This window comes from the organism of the source record quoted next, unplaced genomic scaffold, assembly GCF_019419815.1.
Source record: "Pyrus x bretschneideri cultivar Hongxiangsu unplaced genomic scaffold, Pyrus_bretschneideri_v1 Contig24, whole genome shotgun sequence".
Classification (NCBI taxonomy): Eukaryota; Viridiplantae; Streptophyta; class Magnoliopsida; order Rosales; family Rosaceae; genus Pyrus; species Pyrus x bretschneideri.
In genome coordinates, this window is record NW_025999546.1 from 6148583 (window position 1) to 6168122 (window position 19540).

The 19540-nt window shown below is 35.5% G+C and overlaps 1 protein-coding gene across 2 annotated transcripts; it reads left to right on the forward strand.

Annotated features, from left to right (window-relative positions):
• Positions 1-6366: 6366 nt before the first annotated feature.
• LOC103945808 (citrate synthase, mitochondrial) lies at positions 6367-15460 on the forward strand. 2 transcript variants are annotated; one of them, XM_048586319.1, is made up of 21 exons: positions 6367-6451; positions 6626-6720; positions 6818-6880; positions 7132-7173; positions 7583-7648; positions 7871-7936; positions 8057-8170; positions 8498-8561; positions 8886-8968; positions 10054-10103; positions 10181-10258; positions 10984-11112; positions 11203-11245; positions 11431-11517; positions 11675-11776; positions 13274-13381; positions 13492-13542; positions 13788-13861; positions 13973-14024; positions 14113-14986; positions 15071-15460. In XM_048586319.1, the coding sequence occupies exons 2-20, from the start codon at positions 6670-6672 to the stop codon at positions 14209-14211; spliced, it is 1422 nt and encodes a 473-aa protein (XP_048442276.1). In that variant the 5' UTR covers positions 6367-6451; positions 6626-6669; the 3' UTR covers positions 14212-14986; positions 15071-15460. The 2 variants fall into 2 exon arrangements, with proteins under 2 accessions (XP_048442276.1, XP_048442275.1); XM_048586318.1 differs by having other exon boundaries at positions 6448-6510.
• Positions 15461-19540: the final 4080 nt, after the last annotated feature.

A 19540-nucleotide genomic window follows, 5' to 3' on the forward strand; every position in this document is an offset into this window, starting at 1 on the left:
AGTGATGACTCACATCAGGAATCAGTTATCTCATCAGCAGCTTTATTTTTATCTAAGATCGAATTTGATATATGTAGGTGTATATAGGTTAAATCGATTGTTAAGATGGCAATTTAATCACTTTTCAACATCTAATATCTCCATCTCCCTGTTCTGGATTTTTACTTACTTGAAATGGATAGATTCTAGGCGTTTCATTCAGCAAAATGAGCAGTGGATAGTGCTAACTCATTTTTCTTACATTTACAGCAATATAGGCACTTTTCTTGGCAACATAGTGCTTAGCTTAAAATTAGAATGTGATTCAGTTGTATTGAATTTGTTCCATTAACCACTGGTCCATTTATAGTTCATTTAATCTTTTGAATTAGTAAGCTACTGTGTTGTCTCCTTTACATTTTTAGGTATGCTATTGATATGGAAAACATCATTTGTTTGTTCTATTTATCGCATGTCATAAGAATCACAGTGGACTTGGCATCCTTTTTGTGGCCTTTTTTGTGTTGGCAAATGCCATCAGATAGGCAAAATCATATCGGCTACAAAGTGCAATGAATGCTACAGGTTACTAAGTTTCGCCATATGCTTTCATTGTGGCATTGCCCGCACTGCGACAAGTAAGCATTATAATTTCACTTTGTGGAATTATATTAAGTTGACTTATGGAATAATATAGGGTTGTGTCATGCATGAAAACTATGAATCCATTTCATCATGCATTTTTTATTTTACGTGCTACACTGTCACTTGATTTGATTATAAAAATGTAAAACAAAAGCCGTCCATGATTTACAAATTTGTATTCAATTTTTGATGTTTTTCCAGTGTAAGGCATATGTTGCACAAGTGAGGTATGTAAATTGCAGGGCATATAGGGGCAAAATGTGTAAACTACAGCTTGCTTCTTTTTCTTCAGTTTCATATGGAAACAGACCTTTTGCTTATTTTTGCCTTTAAACAATTATGGTTACAAAATTAACTACTGAACAAGTCCTCAACACTTTATATTTTTAATTACCTGTTGAAATGGCTGCCTACACTGCTGGACATATATTATATGTGTGAACTAAATGTTTCTTCTATTTCTTAAGGAAACAGAACTTTTTTGGAAATCATCTATTTCTAATCAAAGACGTTCAATTTCTTCCCACTCATTGTACGATGTGTTTTTATGCCAACTCACTTGAATGTATATAAAAGCAAAATTGTTTATCTTATTGACCTCATTAACTCATGTATCCCTTTGTTTGTTCATAATTGTGTTGAATTTATTCAACTTAAATATGTTTTATTCATCCGATTATGCCTGAAACAGCTAGTTCCCACGACAATGCGCATGCATTTTTTCTAGTCTTATCTAACTAAAATACATGAGGGAGATGCAAACTCAAATATATACGAAGAGGGCAGTGATCAATGTAACTAGGTCCACGTCTGCGTAGTTCTGAGTTAGATTAATCTCGAGTTCGTACTGTATTGTAGCAAGAGAATTAAAAACCAATTAAAAGAAAAAAGTGGAAAGGAAAGGTGGAGAGTCCACAATAATTGGCATCTAATGCTTATGGGGATTCGCACTGTTGCTGAATTCCAAGATCAGCAACTAGAAATTAATTTATTCAACTTTACAATAAAAATAAAAAATAAAAATAAACATTAAAATTAAAGAAAAACTAATAAAAATAACTTGAAAACTTTGAGTTTTAACGATAAGGATAAAATAAAGAGTAAAGTGAATAGTATTATGATTAACCTTTTAGTATAAAAATATAATTTTTTGTTAAAGTAAACAATACCGAAAACATTTCATTAAAGTTTCTTAAAATTAAAGCCTTCAACTTTTTGTTGCCCCTGTTCTTAGCTTCCACATTGGCCTAGCGCCAGGCCTCTGAGCTATCTCTTTGTCTGTCTTCCTAAATAAAGAGAAAACAAACGAACGAACCAGAAAATTAAATTAAATATCCCAAAAAAGCTTTTCGAAAAATGAAAATAAAAAAGGGAAAGTGGCAGAGCATCAGAGAGAGAGAGAGAGAGAGATATCACTGCCAGTGAAAAACTAAATGCACTCTTAAATATATCTGCAATTCTATTTGTCATTTCGTTATGCAAAATAACTTTTAGAAATTTGTTATGTAAAATGTTACTAGACACTGGACGTGCCTTAATCAAATTAGATTTTGTACTGAATTTGAGCATTCATCTATATCTACATGGAGAATGCAAAAAAGAGTGAAGCTTTCATAATACTCAAATTATCTTTCTATCATTATGATTTTAAAAAATCGTAAAAATACAACATAATATGATAGTAAGTGTTTTGTTCTAGTCTTAACAAAAAAATGAGTTTTCTAATAATTATTTTAAATCTTTGGATCTAAACTAATATAATCTTGTGACTAATATGCATTTGGTCATCACATGTCCTCAAAATGAGAACCTTAGGAGAGCAAGACTAATTATTATTTTTTGAAATATATTTTGTTAAGTTATTTAGTACTACGGTCTAATGATATTCATCTTCACTTGTAAGTAAGAGGTATCAGATTCAATTCTTGCTAAAAGTGAATTTGAATCACGTTGTTGCTAATCAATTGTGAAGCTTAGCTCACTTCTCTACATTCTTAATATAGATAATATCGTTTGTTTAGAAGAAAAAAATATTTTAATTAATAAAACAATAAAAAAAGAGCAAATGGTGGCTGATGGTCTTGAACGGTCTCAAATCGACAGCAGAAGGCATCAGATACCCAACTGGTGGAGTGGTGATGTCCGAAGCTAGCTAAGCATTCGAAAATGAAAACTAATATGCGCTGGCGGCCCCCCAACGTGTCTACAAGTAAAATGCTCCACCTCTTTTCTATTAGTTCTCTTAAATATTGGATTTTTTTAATACAACAATATATCAATATTAGGTTGAGCATATTTTCGCTAAGTCACGTAATGAATATTAATTTAATTTAATGTAACATTTGTCAACCACAACAGTGTCTCAGTGGTAAGGGTGTATATTCTAGCTCCTAAAATACAAAAAATCGGGAGGTTTGAGGTTCCAAATTGGTGAGTCTGCTTGACTATAGCCAGGGCAGGCTGAAATGCTTCTGTGAGTCTTTTTGTGAAATCCCGTTCTTGGATTTCACTATTATGATATACATATTTGAATTATTGAGATTTTGTTTTATTGTTCGAGAATTTTTTTTTAATTTGTTTGAATTTAGATTTTTATTAAAGTAGTTACGAGGCTTGAAGTTTGGAAATTAATTATTCAAAATTCGTAGACCATTCGAGGTCACAATTTATATTTTCGAATAGAGCTCGATCTCACGAACGCGTAGGCACAAACATTCATGAAATGGAGTTATAACGAAAGAGTTATTAACGTTTAAAGTTAGGGATATTTTAGTAAATTTGGCCCTCATTAGAAGGCTCCAGATTTTCTGGAATGATCAGATTATGACACGTGGATGGTTGAGATGAAAAGAAAAGAAGAGAAAGGAGAGAAAGGATGGGGGAGGAGGACCAATTAGAAGGAGGGAAAGGAGGGGAAAGGAGAGAGGAAAGGAAAAGGGGAATGGGCTCACCCGTCGACTCGTGTACCCAGTTTGATTCCGACCAATTTCCACCACTTTTCAGTCTAAATTCACCCTTCCACCACCTACAACCTATTCCACAACCCCATATCTACCATCTTAGCTCAAATTTGAGGGCTTTTGGGTTCAATTTCATGAAAGAAGAAGCACTGGTGCCGACGACATCATTGACGGTGATCCGTCATTTTTGAATGCAATCCCCTCGATCTCTACCACCATTAGACCCTCCTTGAACCCAAGAATAAAGCCCAAACAACCTTGGAGGCGGAACATTGGAGATGACGAATTGAAGCTCACCCATTCTAGGGTTTCCGGCGGGTTTGAGTGAAATTGGGGCCTTTCCCGGCCAAATTGGCATTGGACACAGGTATGAAACTTGCTCTACTCATTGAGATAGAGATATATATTTCTGTAAAATTTGGTGATTTTTGAAAATAGTTGAATTTTTCGGCAAGTCGGGGCACCCGACCGCGGTGGGCCAACGATGTATTTCTAAGTTCAATTAGATGCTTCGATTTCATAATTGATATCCGTATGACGTGGTTTGATTGTTTGAACTTAATTTCATTACAATACATCACTTGACCAAAATATGAATTGACGATCTGATCGTTGAATCGTTAGTAAACTTTAATACAATATAGTACATAATATTTGAAGACCATCGGAACTTACAGATCTGGAATCCGACGTATGGATCTTCCCGAATTGGATTTCTAAGTTTGTAAAATCAAACGTTAACCGCCACTTGAATTCGTGATTAGCGGAGATCCGACCATTGGATTGTGATGAGATTTTAGCATGTTGATCTAGAAGCATAATGTGGACTTTAGAAAGTTACGAATTAGACTTTTGATAGGCGGATCTTCAGTTTAGATTTCTAGGGTTGTGGACCCTACTCTCGACCTTGATTGCCTGTTGGCTTTTTAGTCAACTAGCCCGAGTTCTTCTAGCGTGTCGGTTATCTTAGAGTGCAGATGAGATTTCATGGAGTTTGATGGACTCATTGTGATGACGTGTGATTCGATTTGCGTACTAGTGGCATCATATTCTATTATACTTGTTATCAAGTATGTTTTGATTTGTGCATTGAAAACGTTTGTGGAATATGGTTTGATTTGTATGATGAGTATGATGTGATGAAATGTGATTTGAAGTGCTTGTTGAATTGTTTGATGAAATGTGATTTGATGTGCATATTTGAAATGTGGTTGATTTGCATAATTGATATGATGTGATGAAATGTGAAGGCTAGCAGTGGACCGTTAACCCATTGTCATGGGGTTTGTTGCTTCAAGACTTATTTCACATATCATATCATTATATAATTTCTCGTTTCGTTGAGCTGTTCTAATTGTGTACCTTGCGTTTGTTCCATTTTTTGTTTCGTTGAGCTTTTGTATTTTGAGTACTTGTTTCAAGTCTTCTTCTTCAAGCGTTGCTATATTCCTTGGTCCTCCGCTTGGTTCTGTTGAGTGATTCGGAACTGAGTATCCGCTGGGGTTCCGTTGAGTGGTCCGGTTCTCTACTCCGTCTGGATTCTGCTGAGAAGTATGGAATTCCTCGTGATCGGCGATTCCGTTGAGTGGTTCGGAATCGTATCCAGCTTGGATTTCGTTAAGTAATTCGATATGCATTGTACTCCGCAATTCCGTTGAGTGGTCCAAAATCGTATCCATTCGGATTCCATTGAGAGATCTGGAATCCCTTCTACTCCGCGATTTCGTTAAGTGGTCCAGAATTGTATCCTGGTTTGGATTCAGTTGAGTGGTCCGGAATCCTGTTTGGTATTATGGTTCCGTTAAGAGGTCCGAAACCCGATGTTGATGGATTTCGTTGAGTGGTCCGAAATCGCATCATTTGACTTGTTGGTTCCTTGGATTTGATTTCAGTTTCAGAGATGTAGGCCTCGGTCGAACTGTGTCTAGCCCCGCATTTCGGTATATTGTATGTGTTATGGATTGGTATGATCGTGAAGTGATGTTGGTTATGATGGTTGTCATTATGATTAGACTCGTTGACCTATGTGGCTAGAGATTATTAATGTATTTTATTGAATGTTCCATGAGTTGCTGCATGCCTGATTTGTGGCATTATGTCGAGACCTAGTGGTTTATGTGACAAATGCTCGAGTGTGGGGAAGGATGAACTATGAATGGCTTGATTTCTGTTTAGGATACGTAGGCAGTCTAACAAGGAGGTTAGATGCAGCCATAAAGTATACGAAAAATTGCTATGCGATTCGATTCTTGAGTTATGCCTTGTACATATCCTGGAGGCGGGATCTGTTAGATATACGAATGTTGGGTGACGTCACGTATCGATCTTAAACGTATGTCGGGTTCGAGGCGTGACACTTTTTGGCCCTCGGAATGGATGGATGATCATGACTTATCACTAGTTGTCCTCCTTTAAAAAAAAAAAAAATTTAATGTAACGTTTGTCATTTATACCAATCGAACATAAAACATACAATTTATAAATAGAGAAAAAAGCTATTAAAGTACGTTAAAAAGTGAATTGAAGGGAACTAAATTGGCATAAGGTGCAAATGTATGTTTGTTTATTGCTACTAGAGTAGAGTCTAACGAGATTCGAATTCACACCGCCATCCAAAAGCTCAATTCCTTTTCACAATTGTGGTAAATGACCTCTTGCAAGTTCAATGTTAAAATAACTAAAATATACATATGCGAAAATAAAAACAAAATAAAGTGACAGGTGTTTAAAAGGTAAACGAGTGACCGCGGCTTGGCCTTTTGTACTCCGTCTGATTTGGTGGTTGGTCTCAAATTACGTTTGGCACTACACTACTAGTTGTTCACGGCCTATTTCTCTGACTTTTGAGAGTTTTGACTCCTCCGTCCGTATGTACCTTCCTTTTTCTGCCATTTTTAATTTTTTATCGGAACTCCAATATTAAATTGTAATTCTCTCTTCAGTTCTTCATTCTCTCTTTGGGTTTGGGCCTTAAATATCCTTGATTGTTTGTATTTTTCGGTCTTTCACATTTAAAACGTAATTGAGTTGGTTCGGTGCAGGGTACGGCGAGAGAAAGAGAGGTGATCAATCTCTGCAGTCATCGATGGTATTCTTCAGGAGCGTCACCGCGCTTTCCAAGCTCCGTTCTCGTCTCGTGAGTTCCTTTTCCTTTTACCTGTTTCAGACCGAAATTTGTATTTTTCCTTTTTTGGAACCAAATGTGTTTGTGATTGTGATTGTGATGGTTGCAGGGGCATCGGTCGAGTCTCAGGGATTCCGTCAGATGGATTCAAACGCAGACCACCACAGATCTCGTGAGTTCTTCTTCCTATTACGAAACGAGTCGATATTCTGCATACAAATCAATTAGTATTTGTAGAATCCATTTAATTTTATTTACCACATGCACGTTGGAGCCTCTAAATTGTAATTCTGATATTATCGTTTTCATTTTATGTCAATTAATTTCCGAGAATGTGCAAAGTAGTGAATCACAAATGTTGCAAGTAATAAATCTCAGTTTTGTCATGACATTCATTGTGTCTGTGTTGTCAATGCCGTGCAGGACCTTCGTTCTCAGTTGGCGGAATTGATTCCAGAACAACAGGTTTGTTACACTAGTCTAGTCCTAGTCCTGACTGAAAGCATTCACTTTCCCAATAGCTGTGTTTTCTTGTTTTTGGTTTACTTGTACGCTAATATCACTCGATTGTATTCTTGATGTCGAGTGTTGAGTTGCTGCATTCTTTGTTTATTTAGATGACTGGTGTAATGTGTGGGTGAGAATCAGTTCTTTCCATCTGCTTCAAGTAGTGTGTGCTTAAGAGCTAGCTAAAGCTCTTCCTTCTATTCATTTTTCCATAGGCATTAGATTGGTGGAAGGTTGAGGTCTTATGTCATGCACAGTTTTTCATACTTTGAGCAATTCTGAGATTTTACTTATATTTGAATATTAGATATGTTAGTAAGTGTATTTTGTATATTATCACAGCTGCATGTTTCTTTCTTGGCTACAGGAACGTCTGAAAAAACTGAAGGCAGATTATGGAAAAGTTCAACTGGGCAATATCACGGTTGATATGGTATAGTATCTTTCTTTCTTCCTTTTCTTTCATATAGAAACTGTAAAATGTTTCCCTTTGTTATCAGTCGAAGAACTTAATGCTTGTACCATTAAAAGCCAAGAAGTGAGCCTTCATCTGAACTTTATTATTTTTCTTTTTAAATAGAGTAAACTTTTAATTTTGAACTTACATATGATCATAGGTTGTAACTGTGTTTGGATTCGATTTAAAACTGCGTAGGTGATTGGTGGAATGAGAGGAATGACAGGGTTGCTGTGGGAAACCTCCTTACTTGATCCAGATGAGGTGTACATTTGAATTACTCATCTTGAAATTTTATAAATCAATGTGGATAAATTTATGTGACAATTCTAACAGCTAATTGAAAATATGATGTTAATAGGATGTCTTGATTTCTTTATGCAGGGAATTCGCTTCAGGGGTTTGTCAATTCCAGAATGCCAGAAAGTATTACCGGCTGCAAAGCCAGGTGGAGAACCTTTGCCTGAGGGTCTTCTGTGGCTGCTTTTGACAGGAAAGGTATGGTTTTTTAGGCATATTCCATCACAAGATATTTTAAAGGTGCACTCTTGAAAAAATACAAGTTTCATTTTACTGTAATGTGTATCCATGATTCCATACAAGATACCTGTAACTCCCTATATACCTCCTGAAATACTTAGCCTCAGCTGAATGTCATCATTAATGTCACAGTTCAAATTTGGATAAAACATTGCTTGCGTATAACATGCACCAAAGAGCGTTTGTATTTAATTATCTGGCTTTGTTTTCTTTTTTACTTTGGGTGTGTTTTTTTTGGAATATCTTAACATTGAACACAGCTTTTGCCATTCGTATGTGTCATAGGTACCTAGCAAAGAGCAAGTAGATGCATTATCCAAGGAATTGAGGACTCGTGCTGTAGTTCCAGGTTTGGTAGCTTATATTTGTCTATTTTGCTACCCATAATTTGATGAACTACATAATTCTGTTTGGATTATATTATATGTCTTCATAAGAAAAACCAAATACTTATGACGACTTCAATTGGCTACTTCTGAAGTGGTCATATATGTGAGAAGCCTACCTACAGAAGATGTTTGTTTCACAGTTTCACTTAATACTTGTATCTAGAAAGGCTCTTATGTGCATAAGGTTTGATTGAAGTGCTTCTGTGCGCAGTCACTCAATTTTTACACTCTTATGATCATTAATATAAGATTACTCATCAGATCTCTGTAATTCTCCATTGCAGCTCATGTGTATAAGGCCATTGATGCTCTGCCTATTACAGCACATCCAATGACCCAGTTCACCACTGGTGTCATGGCCCTCCAGGTTGGTATATGGGCTACTTAGGGTTGCATTATACTCATGTTTCAGTTATTCTCCGTTTGCCCTTTTGCCATAATCATGGTTGGTCAAAATCAGATTCATGCATTTAGTTTTGGTTCTGTATTCATGCATTTAGTTTTGGTTCTTGGTTAGCCAAATTGTCTTTAGCAGAACCCTAGGCTTCTAGGTAACTGTGAAATGGAAGGTGGGGCATTTCTTTTAGGCTTTTCCCTTAGCCAAGGGTGTATTTGCATAAGCAAATAACTTGATATTTTGCAAATTGTAATACATCATCGATTATTATAATGTATGCATGTATTTCTCATTAATATTACGGTATTACCCCTCTTGAGTCTTGATTACTTGATTTCACACATTCAACTGTGAAGTGTTAATATTATCAGCATCAATTCCCGGATGTTTTGTTTTAGTTTCTGTATAAATAGAGGAGAAATTGCTGTACATTATGTAAGATTGATATGGAGAACTACTACTTATATGTAAGAGAACTTAGTGTCGAGTCCCCAGATTGTCTCTTCATAATCTCATATGCTTCTAGCATTCCTTTGTGTATTCAACTTTTTCTGAATATGTTTAATGCGAGGTTTATGTTGTAAATTTTTCATAATTACTTTCTGAGATAAAAACTTCATAGTCCTGAGTTTACTATGCAATTTTTGATCTATCACAATAAGTTTGAATTACATACGAACAAGTAATTAGATGAAGTCCTTGCTTGGGTATGGTCTGTTTTGCATTACAGTTATCAATTAGGATTTATCGCAAAAGTATGATACATGCTACTTCTGTGGTGAATACTGCATGTTGTCTTTCATCTTCATGATTGTTGATCTAGAGCTAAGGAGGCTAATTTTTCTGAATGACTATTCTTTGTTGGAGCATTCAATCGGCTTCAGTGTTTCTTTTGGGTTTAGTGACAGTATTTCTTTCTAAAAGAATGAAATGTTCTCCACGTGAATGAAACAATTAAGTATTTCATTAAAAGGCTGGCAGTACTCATTTACCTGATTTGCTGAGTATCTCTAGTATATGCAACTAAATTTCCCATTGTTTAATACTGCTTTCAGGTAGACAGTGAATTCCAGAAGGCATATGAAAAGGGGATACATAAATCAAAGTAAGTTTGCTTGTATTTTTCTTTTCAACCCCAGTCTTCCATTACTTTTCAGACCTGTTAACATAAGTTATTTTTAGGTACTGGGAGCCAACTTTTGAGGATTCACTTAGCTTGATTGCACAAGTGCCAGTAGTAGCTGCCTATATTTATCGAAGGTTGGTAAAGCATATTACATCTTTCTCATAGTTATATGTTTGAATGTTTGACCTTGTGTTCTTTCTAGAAAGAACAAAAGTTTTAACATTGTGATCAGATCGGAAGCCAGCAATCCAATGCTAATCCAGAAAAATTTGGGAATCAACTATTAGTTCCAATTTGGGATTATCGTAATTTATCAGAAATTTCGGAATCGGTTTTATCTCGGAATTTACGATCCGGATCTCCTACAGTTTGCAAAACTTTGAAAATTTTCAAACTTTTATGTATCTAGCATTCAATATTTTTTTTCCGAATTTTTGCTTGTAGGCTGTTAGGTGAGTGTATGACATAAAATCATTGTGGACAAGAAAAAATAGTACGTATGATTATGCTCTTCATTTTTAATTTACAATAGGTGAGTGTATGATATAAATATAACAATAAACATGATAAAATAAGAATACGCATGGTTTTTTTATAGTACTAAGTTTAAGAAATGTCAGAATTTCGGTTTGGATAGGTACATTCCAATTGCCATCCAAGTCTTTCAGAAATTTTCAGAATCGGAAATGTTCGGTTTGGATTAGAATTTCCAATCCAACTGCACCCCTTGTGCATGTTTTAGAATAGCATTTAATCTAAACCTGTGAAACTTTTGTGTAAAAAGTTGTTTCTTATGTACGATGTTGTCAACTGACTGATGAACGATGGCATTATTTCTCTTCTTCCTTGTGGTTTGAAGAATTTTCAAGGATGGAAAAGTAAGACCCGTTAATGATTCTCTGGATTATGGTGCAAATTTTTCACACATGCTGGGTTTTGACGATCCCATAGTGCATGAGCTCATGAGGCTTTATGTCACCATCCATAGGTTTGTATAAACTTCTCTTTCAAGGACAGTGAATGACATGTTTCCTTTGGTTTCAAGTTACATGACATTTTAAGTAATAATGCATTGTAGTGATCATGAAGGTGGGAATGTCAGTGCTCACACCGGCCACTTAGTAAGCTACCCAATTTTTGTTCTTTTTTCCCTTGTTATTTTCTTATACTTTGGTAATGAGGACTCCTGTTAACATCATTTCGTCTTGAAAAATGTAAATCATGCGATGATTTGATCGATAACTTGATATCTATTCCAATTTGGATGTTGATGTATATGTTCTTTAATTTTACATTCTGAATACAGGTTGCTAGTGCACTTTCAGATCCGTATCTTTCATATGCAGCTGCTTTAAACGGCTTGGCTGGCCCACTCCATGGTTTGGCTAATCAGGTAATATTTTTTTCTTATGTTTGGTTTTTTCCATCTGTTTATTCTAATAAAAGCGTGAACTATATTTTGTATATCTAAAAAAGTTATTGATGTATAGAAAGGTTGCATGTTGAAATGATGCATTCTCTTTTCCTCATACCGCACTGTTTTATTGCAGGAAGTATTGCTTTGGATAAAGTCTGTGGTAGATGAAGTTGGAGAGAATGTAACTACAAAGCAGTTGAAAGATTATGTCTGGAAAACATTAAAAAGTGGGAAGGTAATGCCATCGACTTTTACCTAAATAGTCTATTTAAATATGGCCCATGTTCAGTTTATTCTCTTCTTGTAGTAAACGTGCACGGTTGATCCCTTGCTCACGAATTTATTATTATTTTTGTATGAATCTAGTATCTAATTAGCAATGTGCATCTTTGCTCACGGACATTTTTCTGCCAGAAAATTGGCTAAACCATTCAATCTTTGTCAGAACTCGCCTACTGAACTTAGAACTGTCAACAGATAAATAAAATATGTAGTAATCAGTGCTGGTCTTGAGATTTTTGAGGCCCAGGGCAATACCAGAAAAAAGTGCCCTAGTATAACTCCACGTAAGAAACAAAATTCAATTGTTTTAGTGTTCGTATTCGTGCGTGCCGATGTAACTTTTCTTTGATAAAATGATAGCGGGGTGTGAGGGATTATGCTAAAGCAACAAGATGGGTTAGCCATAATTTGGTATCTAACTTGTCATTTAAAAGACTCAAACCTAAGACCTCCTACTTATACGTGAAGAAAAAATAGATTTCACATCTAAGCTATAACATTTCACGTTGGTTTGTAATTAGATAAGGGTACACAAATATTTCACAAGCAAAAATCAATTAAAGTATGACAGGTGTTTTTGTATAAAACTTATGGTTATGGGGATAATTTTCTGATTTACTGTCCCTTGGGGCTTCATAAGAATTGTCATATTTTTCTATCTCTAATTTTTATATATAATGTTATAAACAATGAATGAACCAAAAAACTTATTGAAAAACCAAATACCACATATATGTTATTTAAAATTATAACTCATTTTTTTCTTGGATAAGAAAGAAAAGTAACCCTAAACCTTAACATTATATTGAAACAGAACATCATTGCTAAAAAGAAAAAGGCCCTCGGTTTGATCTGAACCTGGGTGGCTATTATTATTATTATTTGCCAAAGGGTGGTAATTAATTGAAAATGAATTTGTAAAAACCACTTTTGTCAAAGGCACATATAGAAATATAGCTACTTATTTAAACCAAAGGTGAAATAATTCATAAAAAACATAGGCAGTTTTGAGATTCGAACCCGTGTTCCTTTCCATTGCAAGAAATCAGCGAAACACTGCTGCAAATAACAAATTATGACAAATAATCCAGTTTTATATTTTTATATGCTTACTGGACATAACATTATAATAATAGAAATTAAATTTTTTTGTGCCCTTGATTTTTTGGGACCCCGTGTGGTCGCCCTGGCTGCCCTGGTCTAGGGCCGGCCCTGGGTGGTCGACTATTCTACCCTTGACTTTGTAGAAGTTTTAAACTTGCAAGGGAAGTTACCTTGTCAGACCTGATTAGTTTTTTTTTTTGTTCCTTAAGCAAAATGGACTTTCACTTTTCTTGAATCTTCACTATTTGAAATATATTTGAAACTTCGTTTGATGCCCATAGTTTGATGAGCTGCTAATATTCTTGTCTGTAATTGTCACCTCTCTCCTCTTTTTCTCGTATTGCAGGTTGTTCCTGGTTTTGGACACGGAGTCTTGCGTAAAACAGACCCACGATACACATGTCAAAGGGAGTTTGCATTGAAGCACATGCCTGATGATCCGCTGTTTCAGCTGGTAGGTGTAACCCTGATCGCACGAGGGTGTGCCCTTTTTATGCACACTGCAAATCATGGTTGTAATTGCATCCATCCTTTATGAGCTAATTTAGTCATTACCTTAAACAGGTCTCGAAGCTTTATGAAGTTGTGCCTCCCATACTTACTGAACTAGGCAAGGTAATTTAATAACTTTATTTTATGAATGTAAATTATGTTATATCTTTGCCTCTTGAGAATATTACTGTAATCCTTTATATTTACTGACGGAAGTGCAAAATTTTTTATTCTGCTCGAACTATGATCTTTCACTTTAAAGCCTAGTGAGAAATTGAGGATTTTTACAATCATTGTATCTGTCTTTTCCTATTAACCTTAGGACCAATCTGATGCTGATTTTATCTGGGATTTTATCATCTTTATAGGTTAAAAACCCATGGCCCAATGTAGATGCACACAGTGGAGTTCTGTTGAACCATTTTGGTTTGACTGAGGCAAGGTATCATATTTCATGTTATTATTCCTTACGTTGTACCTGGTGATGGTCCATAATATTCCAAAGCGGTACATGTTTTGAGATGATAATGTACTTGAAATTCAACCGTGGCAGATATTTTACTGTTCTTTTCGGTGTATCGAGGAGTATAGGGATTGGTTCCCAGGTTCTCTCTCTCTCTCTCTCTCTCTCTCTCTTTTATTCCTAATTGTTAAATTTTCTTTGTGTTAATATGTTCTCTTGGTTTGGTTCAGTTGATATGGGACCGAGCTCTTGGTTTGCCTCTTGAAAGGCCAAAAAGTGTTACGATGGAATCGCTTGAGAATTTCTGCAAGAAAGCAGCTTCGTCTTGAGAAATTGAGTGTTGTATCACTTTGTTTGAGTAATAATTGCTCCCGAATGATGGCTTTGTGAAGGATGCAGCGGTGGTGTAAAAATTTCAGTTTCTGTTGGTTTTAGTTGAGAAATTGTCACAGGAAAACCTCAACACTCACACATCACTTGAGCATATTCAAGTACTTTGAAGAAATTTTGAAGTGACATAGGCGCTGGGGCTTTTGCTGCTCAGTTAATAAACGGATTGGAGCTATTTAGATTAAAACGTGTACTTTAAAGATTTCCATAAGTAGAATGTTTTTTACGCGTATTCTACTATGAGGGCGGCACATTTATTATTGGGAACTTTAATTAAAAGTGTTCGGACTTTATTTTAACAAAAAAATCGTCTTATAATTTTAGTTAATGAAAATGACTTAAATTTTACCAAAAAGAACAAAAGTTTGATATACCAAAAGTCTAAAATATAAAATAGAAAAAGTGAAAAAAAAAATTGCCTTGCGGGAACCCGCGAGTCCATCACACGTAATATTTTTGAAATTGAATGATATTATACTATTTTTCAAACTTAATGGTACTACATTATTTTTTAAACTAAATGGTACTACACTATTTGTGACTGAGGCAAGGTATCATATTTCATGTTATTATTCCTTACGTTGTACCTGGTGATGGTCCATAATATTCCAAAGCGGTACATGTTTTGAGATGATAATGTACTTGAAATTCAACCGTGGCAGATATTTTACTGTTCTTTTCGGTGCATCGAGGAGTATAGGGATTGGTTCCCAGGTTCTCTCTCTCTCTCTCTCTCTCTCTTTTATTCCTAATTGTTAAATTTTCTTTGTGTTAATATGTTCTCTTGGTTTGGTTCAGTTGATATGGGACCGAGCTCTTGGTTTGCCTCTTGAAAGGCCAAAAAGTGTTACGATGGAATCGCTTGAGAATTTCTGCAAGAAAGCAGCTTCGTCTTGAGAAATTGAGTGTTGTATCACTTTGTTTGAGTAATAATTGCTCCCGAATGATGGCTTTGTGAAGGATGCAGCGGTGGTGTAAAAATTTCAGTTTCTGTTGGTTTTAGTTGAGAAATTGTCACAGGAAAACCTCAACACTCACATCACTTGAGCATATTCAAGTACTTTGAAGAAATTTTGAAGTGACATAGGCGCTGGGGCTTTTGCTGCTCAGTTAATAAACGGATTGGAGCTATTTAGATTAAAACGTGTACTTTAAAGATTTCCATAAGTAGAATGTTTTTTACGCGTATTCTACTATGAGGGCGGCACATTTATTATTGGGAACTTTAATGAAAAGTGTTCGGACTTTATTTTAACAAAAAAATCGTCTTATAATTTTAGTTAATGAAAATGACTTAAATTTTACCAAAAAGAACAAAAGTTTGATATACCAAAAGTCTAAAATATAAAATAGAAAAAGTGAAAAAAAAAATTGCCTTGCGGGAACCCGCGAGTCCATCACACGTAATATTTTTGAAATTGAATGATATTATACTATTTTTCAAATTTAATGGTACTACATTATTTTTTAAACTAAATGGTACTACACTATTTTTGAAATTGAATGGTACCACATTGTTTTTGAAATTGAATACTATTAACACTGATTGTTTTTGAACTAAATACAAGAACTACATTATTTTTGAAATTGAACACGAGTACCATACTATTTTTGAAATTGAACACGAACACTATTCTTAAAACTGAACACATTTTGCCATGCACTGACTACTTTTTAAGCTGAATATGACATCTCTCCGAAGTTTAACTATCATTCTTCTATCTCCTCTTCTTAAATTTTCTCGGCACTTTCTCACCTTCAAAATTAATATTTTAATGAACAGTGTCAGGTCATATTTCTTACCATCTCTAACCGAGGGGCACGTCTCGGATTTCGAGTGATACATGTCTATATTTGAGTGACTTTGCATATTTATTGTCAATAAGGTATCTCAATAATTTTATGTCTCGGATTTCGAGTGTCACGTGTCGATATCTGAGTGACTTTGTAGATTTCTTGTCAATAAGGAATCTCAATAATTTTACGTCTCGGATTTCGAGTGACAGGTGTCGATATCTGAGTGACTTTGCAGATTTCTTGTCGATATATGTGTCGATATTTGAGTGACTTTGCAGATTTCGTGTTGATAAGGAATCTCAAAAGAAGCATGTAGTAGACATTTAAGTTTTAATGTTATTTAATGTTGTTTAATGTTACTTAATGTTATTTAATGTTGTGTAATGGCTTATGTAGTTATAGGAAAAAAATTAGAAATTAATTTTTTTTTTTTTAAATTTTGTAAAAAAAAAAATCAATATAATGGCTAGCTGACGTCATCATGACATCATCAAGTAGCCGTTGGATTCAAATTACTAGACCGGTCCAAGCTAGCTGGGTTGGGCCAACCGGTTAGCCCTTTTCTCCTTTTTTGGCCTGGTGGGGTCCACGAGCCATTTGGCCTAGCCCTCGGTTGGAGATGATTTTCATGTCATTTCGGGCTATTTTTGGCTCCGTGGCCTTCTGGTAGGATCGGTTGGAGATAGCCTCAGCTTCCCAATAGGAAGATTGAATAGTGAGTGATCCAATTACGTGGCATGCACGTGGCTAGAGATTCAAGTAAGTTAATCTCTTCTCTTTCTTTGTTTGTTGCTTTATCAATTACAACGAACCAAATATATAACCGGGATAACATATTGCATGGATGATGCAAATGCCCATTTCGCCCTTTGTAATAATTTGATAACACATGTAGTATGAACTTGTACAAAGAGGCTAAGTCTTGTGTTTGTAGCATTTAACTAACTAAATTGTAATGACTTTACAATTTAGGTCCATTTGCTTGTTTATGCTTTCAAATTACTAAATTGTTATGTTGTTTGTTTATGTTTTCGGTTTAGCTCTCTAAGCTACCAATGTCATTTCCATATGTAGTGTGTTTTTATTTTGAAATTGATAAAAGTAAGCCCTTTTAGTAGAACATCTTATATCATTTTATGTTTAATCATTAAACATACAAACAAAAAATATGAAATGGGCTATTACTTTACTCGTACCCACTGCTTTTTAGGGCTGGATGTAACCTAATTTTTTGCCACACAAGGAAAGACGTTACCCACCCAAGTGGTGGATCTAGCCATATTTTCCGGTATTAGGGATGAAATTTTTCACTAGGGCTTCATATATATGTATAAGAAGCCTTTAAGGGAAGGATCCTCATTTTTAAAGGGATCCCCATTTTTTATTTATAAAAATGGGGATTAGTTGTGGGGTCCGCACCACATCGAACTTTAACATCAAAACCGTCTATTTTTCAAGTTGTACCTCATAGATCATCCTTGCAAAATATTAGCCAAATTGGAAATATTTAACACATCTAATTGGGTTTAAAGAAATGAACGAATACTTTGTTATATAAAGAAACAATGAAATTTGATCTTGATAATTAAATAGGTAAATGGTTTCGGATTGAATTGAATTTTTGCAAGGATGATCTATAAATCGAGACTTGCAAAATAGATTATTCGGATCGTTGAAATTTGATGTGGAGTAGGCCCCACAACTAATCCCCATTTTTTTTTAAATGGGGATCCCCTTGCATAAAGGGCCTGTATATGTATATATATAGTAGCCCCATAGAGTATATATAAAGCCACCATTGAAAATGCTCGAGGACGGTGATGTCGTTGTGCGACCATAGGAGTTCCTAACGAGGCTACAACGTCTAGAACAATAGTGGGAGTCTTTTTATAACCATTAAAAGCCCTGTCCTATGTAGTAGAAAAATTCTTCAACTCCTAATGCTTGCAGTTGATGCCGCCCAGCATCCCAATAAGACCCTGTTTCTTAGCTTTATTCAAAAGCCATTGTAAGTCTGCAGATTAGAGCAACGGTATTTCTTCATAGGGGTGCGCACAGTTTGATTTTGGTCTCGTTTGTACCATACTTCATAAATCCCAAAACTACCGAGCACTGGTTAACGTCGTATCTTCAGGGACCCATTGAAGGATTCGTGCTAGGGCACCCCTGCTGAAGCACAAGAGTTCCTCTCCAATCAAGAGACCAATCACAACAAGACACGTGTCAACATTAGAATAAAGCTCTTAGAGTCTCACATTGACAACAAACGGAAGTGAGCGACTCTCCTCAACTATAAAAAAAACTATTCTCCTACAATTAATCCCTAATGTCATTATTGTATTTAAACTCGTCATTAGAACTTGCTAATGATGATAATGCTTGAACCTATGCATTGTGTAAACTCTTCACTATTAATGAGAATTCCTCTACCCCGTGTACATAGCCCAACTTAGGGTGAACCATGTACATTTTGTGTTTGCTTCCATATCTCTGTCTCTTCACATATTATCCTCACTAGGTGAACGGAGCAACCTTGCGAAGGTCACATACTTAACACTTTACGTTGTTCCAAAAGTCCATGTGATTTTATGCATCAATTAGTCCAGTTTACCACTCATACTAGAACCGAAATGGATATCTCTACAGTTTGGTTTGGTTTTTAGGTTACATAATTAGTTCTACACGTCCCAATTTATAGGTTCAATATTATGTTTTGTGTCGTACTAGGTTACATACTTCCCATTTACTTGTAGGGTGCGTTTGTTGCACCAGACTATTTCAGATTGGACTAGTTTTAGGGACTAAGTTGGACTGGCTTAGACTAGACTAAGTTAGACTAATTTAATGAAGCTTTTGGTGCAATGTTAGACTACGAAGTTGGACTAAAAATAATAATAATAATAATTATTATTATACTTTAATTTCTTTTCTATTAAAAATATCAATATGGAAAAAAAGGGCATCTTCTTTACAAATTGTTGGTGCTCCTCTGCACCTTGGAAATTGTAGAACTTCCAATAACAAATGCTTAACCCAAATTACAGAGAAATCAGAAATCGTTCAATTTTATCAGAACTAATTGGCATCCCAGAAAACTCACAAATCCAGCTTCCCTTCACAAACCAAACGCAACGAATTCACATAATCCATCAAATGTTCTGAGACTTCAAAGAACAGAACAAGTAAAGTTTAAAAAAAAAAATGAGGGGGAGAGAGAGAGAGAGAGAGAGAGAGAGAGAGAGAGAGAGAGAGATTGGTGGTGGTTTGGACCAGTGGTGTGATCTTGCCGGAGTTTGGTGAGTGTAGGACACGACACGAAGAAGAAAGCAGGGAAGGACGAGACGCAAAGAAGAGCGCAGTGAGGATCCTCGCAGTCCCATGGTATTTGTGGGGTCTCGCTATGACCCTTTAGTGAGAGAGTTAGTGAACGCAAGTCCCCTTCAATCCCATTAAACATAGTCCCACTATGTA

Bases quoted from the DNA above. Each gene is read 5' to 3' on its own strand.
- LOC103945808 (XM_048586319.1), top strand. From the start codon at position 6,670: ATGGTATTCTTCAGGAGCGTCACCGCGCTTTCCAAGCTCCGTTCTCGT. The intron at 8,171-8,497 runs GTATGGTTTTTT...TATGTGTCATAG, and splicing joins GGCTGCTTTTGACAGGAAAG to GTACCTAGCAAAGAGCAAGT. The intron at 10,259-10,983 runs GTTGGTAAAGCA...TGTGGTTTGAAG, and splicing joins GCTGCCTATATTTATCGAAG to AATTTTCAAGGATGGAAAAG.